Here is a 16,333-nt window from a genome sequence, read left to right on the forward strand (position 1 = left end):
GGGTGGATAAAACGTCTCGTATTCATTCTTAGAACCGTTTTCTTTTCTGACCCACGGTGGGCTTATTCGAGGCTGCCCCGCATAAAATTATGGGTGTTCTTAATTCAATGATCATATAAAACTATCTTATTATTGAAAAACGATATTGATTGATGAAGGTAATTTATATTGTGGCATTCTCGGTATCTGGATACTGCGAAAGAATGCGTTTGTAGCATAGTATGTAGTATCAAGAGACTGGATGCGCTGATGTGATAAAATTTGGTGGAAACGGCTGGGATGACGTGACAGAAATTTTAATCACGTGTGGCCATCGATCGAAAATAAGATACGTCACCACACTTCACGGCATATAAAGAATCTGGAAACTGCTTGTCGGAGCTAAAAGTTTCATGTTCCTAGAAATCTTCTGCATTTTTTATCCCATCATTCTCCAGACCCTTTTTCAAGGCCCAGCACTAAAGTTACTATGCTCCACTGACGTGATTTACACATGCATCAATATATTCATTCTAATCATATTGTGAACCTCATAGAATAGGAATGGAACCTAGTAGACATGTCTGGTATTTATTTTTTGGTTGCGAAATTTAATTTCTATCACCGCAGTAAAAAGTATAGTTTTTCTTTCATGCCAGCATTTATAGAGCCTTGGCAGCTAAAATATATTTATTGGGAACAGTATATGCATGGGAAGAGCAAAAAATAGATTGATATTGAAAGTGGAACAGAGTAAAATTATATGATACCAATTTGTGGTTTATTTAATATTTTACTTCATAAACAGGATGATTATAGGGTAAAAGAGGTGAAAATATATCAAATCAGCCTTAATTATATGGTTATTTTTGTTCTTTCTCTAACGCACGGTCGTTGTTTTTCAGTGCATTGTCCATATAAAAATGCTTACTTTTCCTTTTGTGCTAGGAATTCCATTATCTGTTTACTCGTCTCTGTTCCTCGAAAAAATATCATTTGTTGAATATCAACCTACTTTACTGACATTTTTACCTCATCCATAGGCAGGGGCGGATCCAGGATGGGGGTGGGACAAGGGTCTGACAGGTCTTATCATGCTTAATATCAAAAACAAAATACAGCAATTACTTTAGAAAATATTCTCTTCATTTTGATGTGAAAGTTAATTATATTAAATTAAATGATGAAGGATTCGTAATACACAAAATAAAACGAACGTAATGATAACCCTATTAAAAATCTTGTCTATTTTTTAAGCGTCTGGGGGGACCGTGCCCCCGTGCCTACCCCCTAAATCCGCCTATGTCCATCCAGACAGCCTCACCACGCATTCCCATTCTTTTCCATTGATTTCGTAATAAAGATGCTCTACTACTATTGACTTTGAACTAAAATTATTGTTCATGCTGAATATCAAAAATTGATTTCCCTCTACATGGTATATAGGCAATTTTGCATGAAAATTATTAATTAGCCTTTAAAGGACGGCTTTAAGTCAAATGGCTAGAGTAACCTATTTTATGATCTTAGCGAGTGTCATTCCAGGAGTCTAAAAAAATATTTACTCTATCTCAGCGACGAAACTCATTACCGGCCGATTTTAAACGAAGTGTGTCTCATTGTCAGTGGTCCCTAAAGGGACCGCAAGGCCATAAACGAAAACATTAAGTGGTCCCTTTTGGGACCGCATGGACGATAAAGGTTAAGGGATCCTATCCCTTCGACGCTAATTTGACTGCAGTTACTTTTTAAATATGGACATAACTCGGAAAAGCTACGTAAAAGTTCTGTATTTTCATTTCTCCATATAAATATTCCTTTGTATTTGTATTTTAACGAACTTATATTCCTTAGTGCTTTAATTCAAGTTGCATTGTCTTTTGCAAATAGATTCGAGCTCCCGCGTTTTTAGACCACAATCGACTCATATCGAAAAAATCGAATATCGACTATCTTCTATTTTTCGTTTGTCATTTGTAAAATTAGCGGGAAGTTTTGTGGTCGGGGGCACTGGGGTGAACAATATAATTTTTGTTGGAGTGAGATACTAGTGCGTAAGTCTGAACTCGAAGGTTATAAATAATAAGAGTTCAAATATCTGTGATTGTATTGGTATCATTTTCACGCCGTTAGTAATAGCTGAAAGTTGGGTCTGAATGGTTCAAATATAGTGTGCAAAATGAAAAGAAAGTTAACGTATGATTCTGATGAGAATGAATCAGGTAATATTGAGGAATGCACTCAAGGGCTTGAATATGACAATAAATTTTTTGAACCCGTTCATTTTCTTCGCTGCCATTCCAAAGCAAATGATCCTGCTGACGTGAAAACTCAGGTATTGAATTCAGAAGTGTAGCTAGGTATATATGTTTATTTCGATTTGATAATATATTTTTCCTTTTAGGTTTGGCAGTGTGCGTTTGAACCTGATATGAATTCTCCCGGACACACAACGAATTTATTGGCTACTTGCGGAGGAAATAGCGTATGTTTAGTGGATGCGGTAACCGGGAAAGTTTCGAAAAAGTTTTACCCTGAGGAGGCATCGTAAGTCACTATTAACGTTACTGTCTTTTGTTGAGTCTTTTATATTCGTATTTACTAAAATATGATTTCGTCATTTCAGAATCTTACTTTTTTCTCTGGCCTGGACAACTCTTCACCCTGGTCGCGGCCGCAAGTGTAACATCCTTGCCGTTGGAGGTTCTAAGTGCTATCTTCAACTTATTCTTCCCACTAAAAACTGCTCCCTGTTGTCTCCACCTCAGTTCTTGAGTCCTCCGAGTAAAAATAAAGCTAAAGATCTCATTTCCTGTCTGGTGTTTCATCCAACAATGCACGGTGTACTTTTCTGTAAGTAATACGTTATCATCTCTTAGCGTTTTCATTGTGTATTGTGAATTGCTTTTGGCACAATTATTATGGTATATTTTGGCGCAGAAATCTATTTACTCTGTATTGGTAATGATATCTGTATGTCTTGGAAAATCTGTTATTGATGAAGTCATATATTCTCTAAGAATGTTTTGATTGTGGAATCACAATTCTATTTCTATGAAAAAGTGCTATCCAGAAGCTAATTAATTGTATACCCTTACTCAGGCTCTTAAAGTTTTCTTTGGTTAACATTGGTCGCTGTATCTTTTCCTATTTGAAATCGATGCTTGCCTCCTATCTCCAACTAAATGTTTTTTACTCATTTTTTTATCAGAAATAATTCTGTTTTTACAAATACCACTCCGTTTTCTCTTGCTACGAATCCCTCTGTGTCAGTATACAGGTTAAATCATTTTAGCTCTCAACCATTTTGCCCATATTTTGTATTATTAACAGATAGTGTCTCATAATTTTTCCTGAGTGTCATTTTGGTGCATCATGGTATCATTTTTCTGCATGCTCAAGATATGCCATTTTAGAAACCTTATGGCTGTTCAATTTCCGCATGTACTTAGGCATTTACCGCATCCGTATGTACTCAAGAAAATTCTTCTAATGTATATGAACTGAGGTAGCAGTAAACATGAAGTAGTTATGTGAATCTGCAATAATTTCTTAGCTTCATCCACCTCCTTCCTAAAAGATCTGAAGGTACATATCAGGTAAAAATTAAATTTTGCATCTCAATCAATAATGGATTTAAATTTTACTTTTTGTTCATCATATTGTGTGTCTACTGAATTATGCCAGCATACCAAAAAATCCATATACACTATTTGAAAGTACATATTTATGTAATTTTGGTGGTATTACTGCTGTGTATCATTGTTTATGTCATTCATCCTTGAAATATTGACTGGATTTATTTCAGGTGGTGGGAGTAGTAGTAGCATTGCAGCATGGGATATTTCTCAGTGTCATCCCTGGAGTGATTCTTCCGAGCCCAAATTGCCTGAACTTTTGATGTCAATAACAGCTCATTCAGAGGTCTTCTCCTTGTCTTTCTCTAAGACTTCGAATGTATTGTTGGCGGGATGCAACTCAGGACTGTTTGGCTGGTCAATGAATGAAGTGAAATGGGAAAAGAATGTTGCACCTCACCAAAGGTTGTACAGCTAGTTTGCTTGTCATTGATGTTATCTTATTATTTTATAAATGCTTATTTGGAAGAAGTTAGAAATATTTTAGTAATATCAAATTGATTTGCTGTTATAATGCAAGTCCTTTTTTCTCGTAATCGTAATTTCTGAGAGATTAAGGGAAGTTTATTGTCCTTAAGTTTTTCCATAAAATGATAATGGATTCAGGGCTGCTTATCAATGACTAAATCTGGTTTATGCAATCAGTGAGTATTTGATGATTAAGAGGTAAATTAAGTTGACATTGTCAGTTAATGAAAATAACTTGCGCAGTTACTTGAAATTGAAGTATAAAATGAGTTTATGATAATTACAGACATAATGGTAAATAATTGCTTAATTTTGGTAAAAGTAAGCTGGTTGCAAATTATTTGAATGCCTATGAGTGATTTTGTGTTATAAATAGGCCTTGTTTACAAGGGTCCAAAATAAATATCCATGGAACCGAAAGCACCACAATATCTTTATTTATCATTGTTATTGAAAGTTGTTGTTTTTTGTGCAAGTATGGTCCAATATTAACTTTTTGATATAAAATGATAAAGGAAAAAATATCTACTCATTGTATTTTGGGATGTTTCCTAACACATTTATCTATTTCATATGAGCAGTATTGGATAGATGATCCATCCATTGAAGAGCCAGCCAGCAAGCCATCTATTAATAACTAACATTGGTACTTTTCTCTCCATGCATTGGCTTGTAAATAGGTTGAAAAATAATTATGTATTCTATACAAATGTAAATTTGAAGTAGAAGAATTTCACGCTTTGAATGCTCATTTGCCATTAGACAAATTGTTACAATTTAGCACAATCATGTGTTAAGGCCTGTTTACACGATACATTAACACATACGAGTTAATGTACATTTGCGTGAATGATTTTTGTGGACCGGAACGGAACGTGTACGAATGCATGAACCAAATTAGAACAGGTTCTATTTTCTGTGCATGCATTCGCACAAGTTGGGTGGTTACACGGTGCATTTTGGTGTTCATTCTCGCGTTCATATATTTAGACATTAACCCGTACGTGTTAATGTACCGTGTAAACAGGGCTTTAGATTAACTTCAGTTCCCATTTTATTTTAAAAATGATTGGTAATTTACAGTGGTAGTTCAGTGTTTACAAGCAATAGCTCTTCAATAAACGTTGTATGATCTCACTTGCTGATTTAGTTAGCTTTCTCATGGAAGAAAATTTAATTTGAGTGGCAGCCGCTGAGGAACGAAGAGAGTATTTTTTAAAGAAATCCTACACTAAATAATGCATCTGCATTATAAATGCTGAAATATATGTGTTCCTTAATATTCATTTGGGTCTTTTGCAGGAAACCTAAAGGCATTGAGTTTATACTACCTGAGGTCAGCGAGGGTAATGGAGAAACAGATGATGATGAAACTCTTGTGGATTCTGTGGTGTGTATACCTGGAAGCTCATTAGTAGCCACAAAGTGTGCACTTAGAGGACTGATTTACCTGTGGAACCTAGCTGCCACAATAGAAAACATGCAGGTCAAATCCAATAAGATTTCAGAATCCAGAAAGGTCAAGTTGAGTGTCACTCCCGTGAAATGCTTGCGGTGGAGTGACACTGATGACTACTTTATGGCAATGGGCTGCTCTCCTGGTAAGTTATAATTAATATAAATAGTGATGTGAAGTGAAAAAAAATCCCAAAAACGTTTATCACTCAGCAAATTTTTATTTGACCCTTTCCTACCGGCGCCTACAATAGAAAAACGTTTTCGTGCTACGAATAGCATAAGAATATTTTAAACGTCTCTGTACGGGGCTCTTTTTTCGGGGTGAGTTGCCTGGGATATTTTCGTCCCTCAGATTTGGGACCCAGCTTAACGGGGCTGGCCGACAGTGTACTTCACCCTCTAACCCTATCATAGCACGAATCCACGGTCAACTTATTGCGTTACGAGTGTTTTTTTCAACCAAACATTCCAGTTGATTTTAAATGATTTACTCTTCAGAAAGAATTACTAATGCTTTTTTTAAGCATTGTGGAGTTTTAAACGGGTTTCTAGCGTTAATAACAAATAAGTTGGTAAATATAAGGTAATAAGACTATAAGTCCGGAAGTCCATTATTTTTAACGCTAAAATTCCGTTTAAAAATTGCTTGGGCACAGAACCAAACGAAGAATTCATTTCAAAGTATAAAAACATAGTAGTATGCAATAAAACATATCACTGAAAAAACCATTGAAAACGTAACTGCTATGCAATGGATTCCTGTGGTGAGGATGGTCATAAATGAGTAGGAGGGTCGGGCTTTTTTGCCTAGGAGTGGCCCTAAGGACTCGCTAAGCTGGGTCTCAGGCCGGGCCTGAATTAATGAGACAATTGCTACCTCAGCGGTCAGTTGCCTTCCCTTTTGTCGGCCAGAGCCGACGTCCGGCCGTTTGCGTTGAAAAATCCGCGACAGCTATACCCGACGTCAGGTGTTTTGCTTATGAAAATGCCCGTTGGCTCCACCCGACATCCGGCACGAAAGGGTTAATGAGAATGGTGGGGGTCACTAATAAGCTGTAAATTCAAACACAACATATTACCATGGAGGTTTTGCATTTGCATTTGGCAGGGTACTTGGTCTGGCGGTAAAGTTGCATTAAAGGTGTGCCAGTATTGAACAATGTGACAACTTATTGACTTGTCATTTGTGAAATCTCATCATAATGGTCAATCACTCAGTTATTGGACCTGAAGGTTGGTTTGGTTAAGTGAGGGTAGTGCTCATGCCAGGTGAGTCGTCTGCATGTGAATATCTCTTGTTCAGATTAGATGGGTCTGGGCCATTTCCCACTTGGATGGTTGTTGGTGAGGGTGTGTAAAGGCTTTTCCTGAGATTTAAACTCAGGACCTTCGATCAGTAACAAAGTGCTGTGTCTCAGTGGCTGTGGCTCCCACACTCCCCTCTGACACAGAGTATCTGACTTGAATGGCTTACACTCACCTGTGGCTTAGTCTGGAGAGAGCTCTTACCCAAACGCTCTAAACCAACCTTAGGGTTGAATCACTGAGTAAGTTATCCTATTAGAAACAGCATCCAGCATAGTGTTAATGCTACCAAAGCGATGATGAGACGTGTAGCAGTGGCTGAAATTGTTTGGGGTGTTGTTAAAATACCAAAGTTTTGTTAGCCATATTTAACATATGCGCAGCCATTTGAAACCAGAATTTTCAGTGAGGTGTTTTGATTTGAAACATGAATCTTTCTTGAGAAAAGTTAGAAGAAAGAGTTACTAAGAACTCAATAATGATGAGGTTTTTTCTTGAAGACAGGGATCTGAGTTCACGGTTGATGGCTTGTAACGGCCATGTGGCTGGAGGCACCTCTAGACAGTTTACTCCCCTTTGTTATTACATTCTTGTTGTCTCTAATATCTCTAAAAACCACATTAAGGCATCCAATTTAAACTAGATAAAAAGATTCTTTTTTCAGACCCCCACCACTGTTGGGGGTTACCTCCCAGGATATCCCACACCTAGCTCCCCCCTTATCCCGCTTCTCTATATAATAAATACAATATATGGTTTGGCAGAATTTTCTAGAAGGGAGTATGAGAACATATGTATTAGTTTCTCAGCATGATTCTTGTGGGAAAAATGCGATGTGGTGATTGAATAGCCTCTGTTGCTATATTGTGAATGTAAGTACAAGGTGGCTACAGACCGGGAAAATACAAAAAAGACAGGGAAATGAAATGCAGCATAATTGGACAGGGAAATGTCGGAGATCTCAGAATCTTTTTTGAAATAAGGAAATTAATATAAGCATTCCGAGACTAGCCTCAGTGATAACTTTTACGGATTCACCCGCAATGCACGAATTGTGCGAAAAATCCAAAGAGGAAAATTCATTCGCCTTGACCGGGATTCAAACCCGGATCCCTCAATTTCTGGCCGAGTGCTTCAGCCAGTTAAGCTAATCCGGCCAATTAAGCCACTCAGCCGGAAATCGAGGAATCCGGGCTCAATCCCAGTCAAGGCGAATGATTTTTCCTCTGTGGATTTTTCGCACAAGGAAATTAATAATTAGTTAGTGCCATACATCATGCCTTTGGTGCTCTCCTCCTATGTTCCTACATTCACTGCCCAAAGAAGATATGTGCATTGCTATATGGGATCCATATGCCACAGTCCATGATTGAATCAAGACAAAATTGATGCCACATGAAATGATATCTGGAGTGGAGCACTTATGCACCCAACTGCCACACCCCCTGTAAAGTATGCAAACTCAAAGAAAATGTGTATTGCTTTAAAATTCCTCTGGGGAACTCCGTAATCAGAAAAGGCATCATTGGCATTATGTCTTGGCTGAAACTCTGTATAATAATCTCATGAGTGAAAATCTTACCCAACCAAGCAATATGCCCCTTTGAAGCAGGCAAATGCGTGTTTTTCACCATGAAAAATGCTAAGTATTTTTAATATTTGAGGCCGATGCACAACTTCTAAACATTGATTGATTGAGATCTTCTGTTGGAGAAACTTCATTTTATTGCTACAATGGTGTCATATTCTTGACAATAGTGTCATTTCTCAAAGTGTATCAGATGCTGAACAGTCCTCTCATTTCTTCATGGTGACATTGAGGATCATCTCTGAGATTGTACCTGTGGTTTGTCAAGTCAGACGTTCAGCCACTTAATATTAATGTAGATGATGTTGCAATTACGTATTGATTTGAAACTATCCCAAATCATTATTGGTCTGGCAGCCACCCTTGCTCTTCATCATACAAGAGTGAAGGGCATCAAAGTGGTTTTATTTAGTTTGGAAGGTAAGAAGTGTTTGGTCCCCATTGTAATGATAATCAAGTGGAACTCAGTTCAGTAAAAATTTACCATTGCAGGATCATTTCTGGATCCTTACAACATTCTTAAAAAACTTGAGCAGTGTAAAAGTCATGGATTCTTGTTTTGGGATTCTTGTGTCTGCCAACCACATGACCACTTTGCTGGGAGACCATGTTGGTATCCAGTTCAAAAAGTTTGTTTCCCAGGTGGATAAAGTACAGCTTGCTGGCTATAATAGGGATACAGACACTCATTCTATGCAAGCCGACTTAGCAAACGAGAGGACTTCAAGGATGTATGGGCAGCTGTTAAAATTAATCCTGGCACAGTAAAGCCTTTGTGCAGAAAGACATGTCGGGTGAGAACTCACAAGGATGCTCTCTTTCCATTGAGAAAAGTTTGGGATGGGATTTTCATTGTTAGTGTTGAAGTCAAGGCATCTGTGGAATTTGATCAGTTATGCAATTGGAGCAAATGTAAAGTGCAGAGATGTGGTTCAGATGAGGCCTGCGGAAATGGCAAAGAGGAGAGGAATACCGAGAGAAAAAGAAGAAAATGATATGGTGGTGAATGAATCCCTGAAAAAAACAGGGAGAAGTTGAAAGAAATATTAAGGAGACAAAGCATATAAAGTTTTTGCTTTAAATTATTTCTACTGTCAGGTGTTGTCTGAATTATTTATTTCAGGTCTTATGTTAGACCACAATATTTTCACACAGAGTTTCAAAGTAGAGGATCGATTGACGTGTTTATTTTTCTGTCAGTAATGCCTCATATTTTTAATTTTGAATTTTTATCAGAATATTTTTTCATATAATGAAAATACTAGCATGATGAGGGAAAAGGTTTAACTCCATAAGTGTTTTGCCATGTAGTTGTGTTACGATATACATAGAATCAAGGTTTCAAAAATTTGTAGGTTATGCGCCTGTTTCCATAAGGAGAATGACAGAAAGGACATAAGTAAATTCATTATGAAGCACATGCTTGGCATATAAATATTTTCTAAATTTGGCTGATGTTGCTCAATTCTTTTCTCATTGCAATAAAACAAGATGCAATGAACATAACTGCATTGCAAGAAACACATCCTGCACCAGCAGTCTGCTTACAAAAGCTACAAATATACCAATGGGACCAAAGCATAACATTGAAATTCAATGTGGGACTGCGGTTTAACTCATTTGTGCAATTCTGTTAGGGATTAAGTGATGCATTGCAATCAAATCCCATTCATATCAGCTTTTGTACTTTTTATAAATAAATTATCATTATTGTTATTTAATAATACATTTTTGGTGTATTTAGTGATGCAACAATGTATTTTTATGCTTGACATGTATATTTACCATAAAATTCTTTATAAATTTATTTTTTAATGATGCTTCATTTTTTAATATCCTTTCAAATGTAATTTTTGATCATTCAAATGCCTAGAGGTACCAGACTGTATCTCATAACTACATACTACTTCTAGGAGAATGACAGTTTGAACTTCATACAGTAAAACTTCGATTTTACGCACTTTGATTTTACATCAAGTCTCGTTTTTACGCAGCGACACTCAAGTCCGGCCGGAAAGCATAGGGAATTGCAATGGTGAAACTTCGATTTTACATATTTTCTTGATTTTACGCAGTTTTTCGATTTTGCGCAGCATAACCCCAGCCCCAAAGAGGCCGCTAATCTTGATTTTACGCAGTTGTCCTTCGACTTGTTTTGAAAATCCCGACTGGAGCAATATGAAGTTAGGTTATTTATTCGTCTCAATGAGTTGTAAAAATGAATACAGGAACGGTTGAAATGATGCCGCGCTGTTGAGCGTGAAACTAAAAACATCGCGAATCTAATTATTGCTTCCCCCTGCGCCCTCTCAGTAATATTTCAGGCTCCTTTACGAATGCAAATATCGCTGTTAGTTCAAATTATGCCGTAGGAGGAGATATCGAAACTTAAAACATACGGCAATCGCCGTGTATGCGTAACTACTTTTGATTAAGACAAATGATCGCCGGAGATATGAACATTATCAATTTCGTTTATTATTCGACTTATTGATCAACGCTGTTTATAACATCTTTATTGTAATTACAGTAGATGGTCGTTGATACGGAATTATGAACAACGGAATATCTATCCCTAACGGAAGGTTTTCTAGAATTTTGCCAACGCTATGCTTTTCGTCGCCCCAGCGAAATATAATGGCGAAATGAGCCGTTAAAAATCCTTCCGTGCCAAAATTTTGGCTTCCAAGGTGAATCAAAAAAGATAGTCGTACTTCTAGTATGGACGTAAGTCGATGGTGATTCAACACGATGGTAAAAGCAGCATGTGTTTTCTCATTCCGCGGGCTAACCCCGCATCTACGAGACGAATGGAGGCGAGGGAAAGTTGCTTGCGCGGAGCGCTTATCAGAACTTACTCAACTTGTATCTCATTGTCAGTGGGTTTTTAAGTGAAACATGGCTGGAACATGAATAGCTATGAGCTAAACTCCAGGAGACAAGCGTTTATTTTTAACGGAACGGGAGTTAATGCCCTCGGAGAATGACTCGCGTCGTCAATCGTCATGTAATCATTGAAGTCAAATTCAAGACGTGAGTGATAAGGCAGTCCCTTTAAACTCAAGAATGGCTTAACACCATTAAATTGAAATACAAAAAGTGTCCGGTGTTGTTATCAGATATGGGGAAGCAAAATATTACGTAAAGCTGAGTCACACGGCTTTTGAGTCAAAGGTCCCGGCGCGGAAGAATGCCGACAGAGAAGCTATACCCGGTAGATTCGATCTACTAATGCTAAAATTTCACGGGAAAATGCTTTTTTAATGCGTAAAAATTATAAAGTGGGAAAATTGTTCCGGACTATTAATAATTTTTTTACTCATCACTGGCGGCATGACGGTATTTGCGCGGTTATTTAAATAGCTCACTTAAAAAAAAGTGATCTAAACACCGGAAAAATCTGAATTTCCGAATATCCCGGGTCTTGTGTGCTCCGTATTATCTATGGTATGCTATTTGGAAGGAGGTAACCAACAGCTGGGGTCATTAGCGCCATGAAGTAAGGGCTGGGGGGATAGGAACCCTATGTTGGCATTAGCCAGGTTGTAATGACAGACTCCAAACGGACCAGGACTTAACGTCCCATCTGCTGGATAGAGTGGTGCACTGGAAAAGCCCTCCACATTACACTCAAGTAGGGATAGGGCTATCTCTGATAAGTTTCTGCTACTGCCAGGACTTGAACCTAGGCCCACAGGGTGTAAAGCTTTTGTGATGTATTAGCAAAATTTTGCTCCCTGTTAATGGAGTTAATTTGGATGACCATCCTCAGATATCTCATTTCTTAAATCTCCAATCTTTGTTTGTCTGTAGGTGGTTAAACGGATTTCCTGAAAAGTGCTTTTAATGAGAATATTTTCCAAAATTAGCTTCTCTGCGAGCATTTAGTAACACCATTCTGGAATTTCTCCTGGGTAAAAGAAGTAATCTTAGCACCAGAAATGCTAGCAATTCAATCATGTTGTTCAACCACGGGAAACATTGTTCAGGAATGCAACGTTGTTTCTCTAAAGGTAACATGTCATCTGTGGTGTTGCTTGTGAGTAAATAAGATTATTAGGCTTCATTTTCTTGCCTCCAAATGAGTAATAGAATCCGGGAAACGTATCAGACGCAATTGAAAAGGATTTCATTCTCTTTTACCGTAAAACCTCATATATGAGACTTTTTCTGGTTCCGGTTCTGGCGTAAATCAGATATATACAATGTGTATGACTGAGTGTTCTAAAAATAATGAGCAAGTGTTATCCTGAAATCTATACTCCTCCTCAATACCAACTCTTGATTTTACACACTTTGATTTTACACAGTGCCCATATTTCGGTCCCTCCAACTGCGTAAAATCAAAGTTTTACTGTAATTGCATATTGAAGTATAATGGTGATGTCTATGTCCACACCAAACACATAGGAGAAGTGGTTCACAATTTTGTCTTAAAATCATTGTGTGATTAATGGATAGCCTGAGCTTAAAATTAAAGTGAAGGATTATTTGTTGCATTTCACGAATGACTACATTTTGTTTCAGATGGGCAATTACTGGGCTGTGGAGATGATGAAGGTGGCGTCTGGTTGTATAACATTGGCAGGAATGTAGTTGAACACAAAGCAAAGAGGGTTAAAAGAGATGCAGATCAGCCATCAATGACAGAGCCTCATCAGCGTTTGCTATGGCCAAGTACTTTAGCAGATCCAGAAGTGCAAAATGCTAGGAAGGTGAAGAGATTGGAAGGGCATGGTGGAGTAATTGATCATGTTACTGTGGGCATCACTCAAAGTGGAGCCATTCACCTGGCATCGGTCACAAGTACTAATTTGGTATGCATATGGAAAGCTTTTGATGATGAAGAGATGGTCAGTGGTGACAAAATGTTGAAGTGACAGTAATGGCTGTGATTAATACATTCTTACATCAAAGAAGTGCAGTTGCATTTTATCAGTGAACTAATTTGTTAAAAGAACTTATTTAACAAAGAAGTTGTGGATTCATGATAGGTGATATAAAAATCTGTTATCACATTGAAACTTCATGGAATGTGTTTGATAAGAAATTTTTGGGTATGTATTACCATTTTTTTAAATAAAAATTTACATACATATCTACAAATATTTTGTAATAACCTAATTCCTGTGAATTACTTAGGTTATAATCTTACGTACCATTGATTTGCTGGTAAATGTTATTTTTTTAGAAAAGCTATGTAGTTTTTGGCATCAATGATCAAAAGATCAGCCTAAATTAAATCATAGTAGATAATGAGTGCAAAACATCATCAGCATATCAAGGTGTTTATAATCTCTAATCAGGGGTGGTCTGGCATTGGCGATCACAGTGGTACTCGAGCTTAGGGGGCCCTCCACAACGTTCGCATAGAATGTGAATTTAAATGAAAGGTGTAATAAAAAAGATATTAAAATAGAAAAAATAAAAAGATAATAATAAAAGACTCAGATTACTTTAATCAAGGTGTTTTTGAAATTATAAAATTCCGCGTTTTCATTATTTGCTTTATTTGCAACATCCTCAGTGTAAAAGGATTATGTTGAGAAAGGTATGGTTTGCGATAAATAACTTAAGCCGTTAAGATAAAGATACGCTTTAATATTGTAACGAACTAATGATCTATACAGGAAATCGCTCTGTTCTTCTACCAACATAACTGCTTGCTGGCTAGTGAGTGACTGACTGCCTGCTCACATACATCACACACATCGAGAATCTATCATTAGTATGCGCATGCGCACACAACACACACCAGATAGCGCTGATAATACAAAATTATTCACATAATTCTTAACAGATTATATTTAAAAAAAAACAAATTAAAGTTGTCAGAAAAATGAAGAGAACCTGATGCTTTTAAAAATGGTAGTTCAAAAAGGTTTTTTTTTTAGACTTCAGTGCAGTTTCAAGGAACAACTTCACTTAATAGATAATAGAGCTGTAAAACATCGATAAATTTTATGAGCTGTGAAATCCTCAATTTTCACAGTAATTTTTCTTAATTTTTTTATTAACTTTTACCTAGCTTTTAAGAGCCAAAATCCATTTTTTCGGGCATGCAATTTCCTAAACTTTTCCAGGGTAAAACCCTAGAATCCTCCGGAAAGGAGGGCCCTATCGCATGAGCCCTAGCAGAGGGCTCCCAATCACCCCAAACCGCCCCTAGCTCTAATACATAATTTGAATTAAGTTGCTATTACAGTATATTGAAATGAAAGAGAAAAACACTTCACAAGAGGCATAGGCTGAGACCAAGTAAAATGTAATGTTGTGTAAAATCCGTTAAAAAGTATGACAGAAAGAGCAAAATTCAGGTGTGGCTGTTATTAACTGGAAAAGGTCATTACATATTCTCATGCATTATACTTCATTAACTTTACTTAATTTCTCTGTCAGCTTCAAAGTGTTTTCCTCACAACTCCACCTGTTATGTTTACTGCTCTTAAGCCTGAAATACCTAAATATCTCTCTTCTTCTTAGTGTCAACAGCTTGTCAATATCAACATACCGTATTTACTAATTACCCGTAAAAATTGGGGTTTGCTGCTTACATGAATCCGCCAAATTTTAATGTAAGCCGCGTTCCATTTTCCCTCAAATTCTTTTTGTTCATTTCTCCAGATTTTAGCATTGAAACTTGGAAACCTTCACAAGAGTTAAATTTCTAACACTGCTAACCTTATTAATCATGGAAACGTAAATTTATCGATTTAGCAACGAATCACGAGTTCCTATTAGACCGCACCCAAAAAGCGTTAGGAAGTTTTTTTCCCCTCACGAGCCGGCCCAAAAATCGGGGTACGCGGGATACACAAGGGTGCGACTTACACGAGTAAATACGGTAGTTATGCTCATGCTACATAAGTATGTATACATATTACCACTGTACCAGGGCCGGATCAAAGGGGGAGCCCAGGCCGTGGGCCATCCACCAAGCTTGAGCCTTCCGACATTATTGAGGTAAATCTCACAATATCAGAAAAACAGAAAAAAATCATCATTTATGAGGGGTAAACGATTTTAATTTCTCTCGGTTAATAATATTGAGAAATTCTTCTCAGGTTCTCAACCAGGTTAATTCAGTTTTATAAGCCAACGTTTTGGAAGACGAGTCGTCTTCCGAACCGTCAGCTTATACGACTGAATTAACTTTGTTTTTCTTTACATTTATTTATTTATCCCTTTTCTGATGAGGCCAATTGGACAATCATCAGACCCACGGTAAATAAATAAATGTAAACCAGGTTAATTCAGTCATATAAGCTGACGTTTCAGAAGACGACTTGTCTTCCAAAACGTTGGCTTCTACAACTGACTTAACCTGGTTGAGAACCCGAGAAGAATTCCTCATGTATGAAGGAATTGGAACTAAAGCCGGGTTGTTTTTTTCTGTTAACATGCAGTCGTCCCGCCCTGCACTGTACTGGTATTTTTACTGTTGAAAACACGGTTTAGACTATCCACGTGTGTTGTGCACTTTTGTTCCAGTGGGAACTTAAGAAAAACTTTTAAACGAATGGGAAATTAACCTATAGATAAGTGGCTAATTAATTAAGGAGTTTTGATTAATACTAAAGAATTATTGTGCATGAATAAACACCCATTGCATTGTTAGTGCACGGAATTAAAATTTATGAATCAAGAACTAGAAATGTAGTGAAGAGAAGAATCTGCTTTAGGGAAGGATAATACAGGATTTGGATAGAACTAGCACTATAAAGGAAGAGAATGCAAAAACTGTGATATGGAGTTGTCAGCTGATCAGTAAGCCATAGTGATGAGCGATATATCGCTAACTGTGATTGAATCACCGTTACTGAAAAGTAGCAGTCACTGTCGGTGATTCAATATTCGAAATCACCGTGATCGGTGATTCAATCACTGGATTCGGTGA

At 37.2% G+C, this 16,333-nt stretch overlaps 1 protein-coding gene across 1 annotated transcript; it reads left to right on the top strand.

The window, feature by feature from the left end:
• Positions 1-1,961: 1,961 nt before the first annotated feature.
• LOC124155944 (leucine-rich repeat and WD repeat-containing protein 1-like) lies at positions 1,962-13,532 on the top strand. The gene is made up of 6 exons (XM_046530174.1): positions 1,962-2,314; positions 2,384-2,526; positions 2,606-2,832; positions 3,788-4,022; positions 5,388-5,686; positions 12,964-13,532. Exons 1-6 carry the CDS (start codon positions 2,159-2,161, stop codon positions 13,314-13,316), a joined length of 1,413 nt encoding a protein of 470 aa, XP_046386130.1. The 5' UTR covers positions 1,962-2,158; the 3' UTR covers positions 13,317-13,532.
• The last annotated feature ends 2,801 nt before the right edge of the window (positions 13,533-16,333 follow it).

This window comes from Ischnura elegans, chromosome 3 (genome assembly GCF_921293095.1).
Source record: "Ischnura elegans chromosome 3, ioIscEleg1.1, whole genome shotgun sequence".
NCBI classification, from domain to species: Eukaryota; Metazoa; Arthropoda; class Insecta; order Odonata; family Coenagrionidae; genus Ischnura; species Ischnura elegans.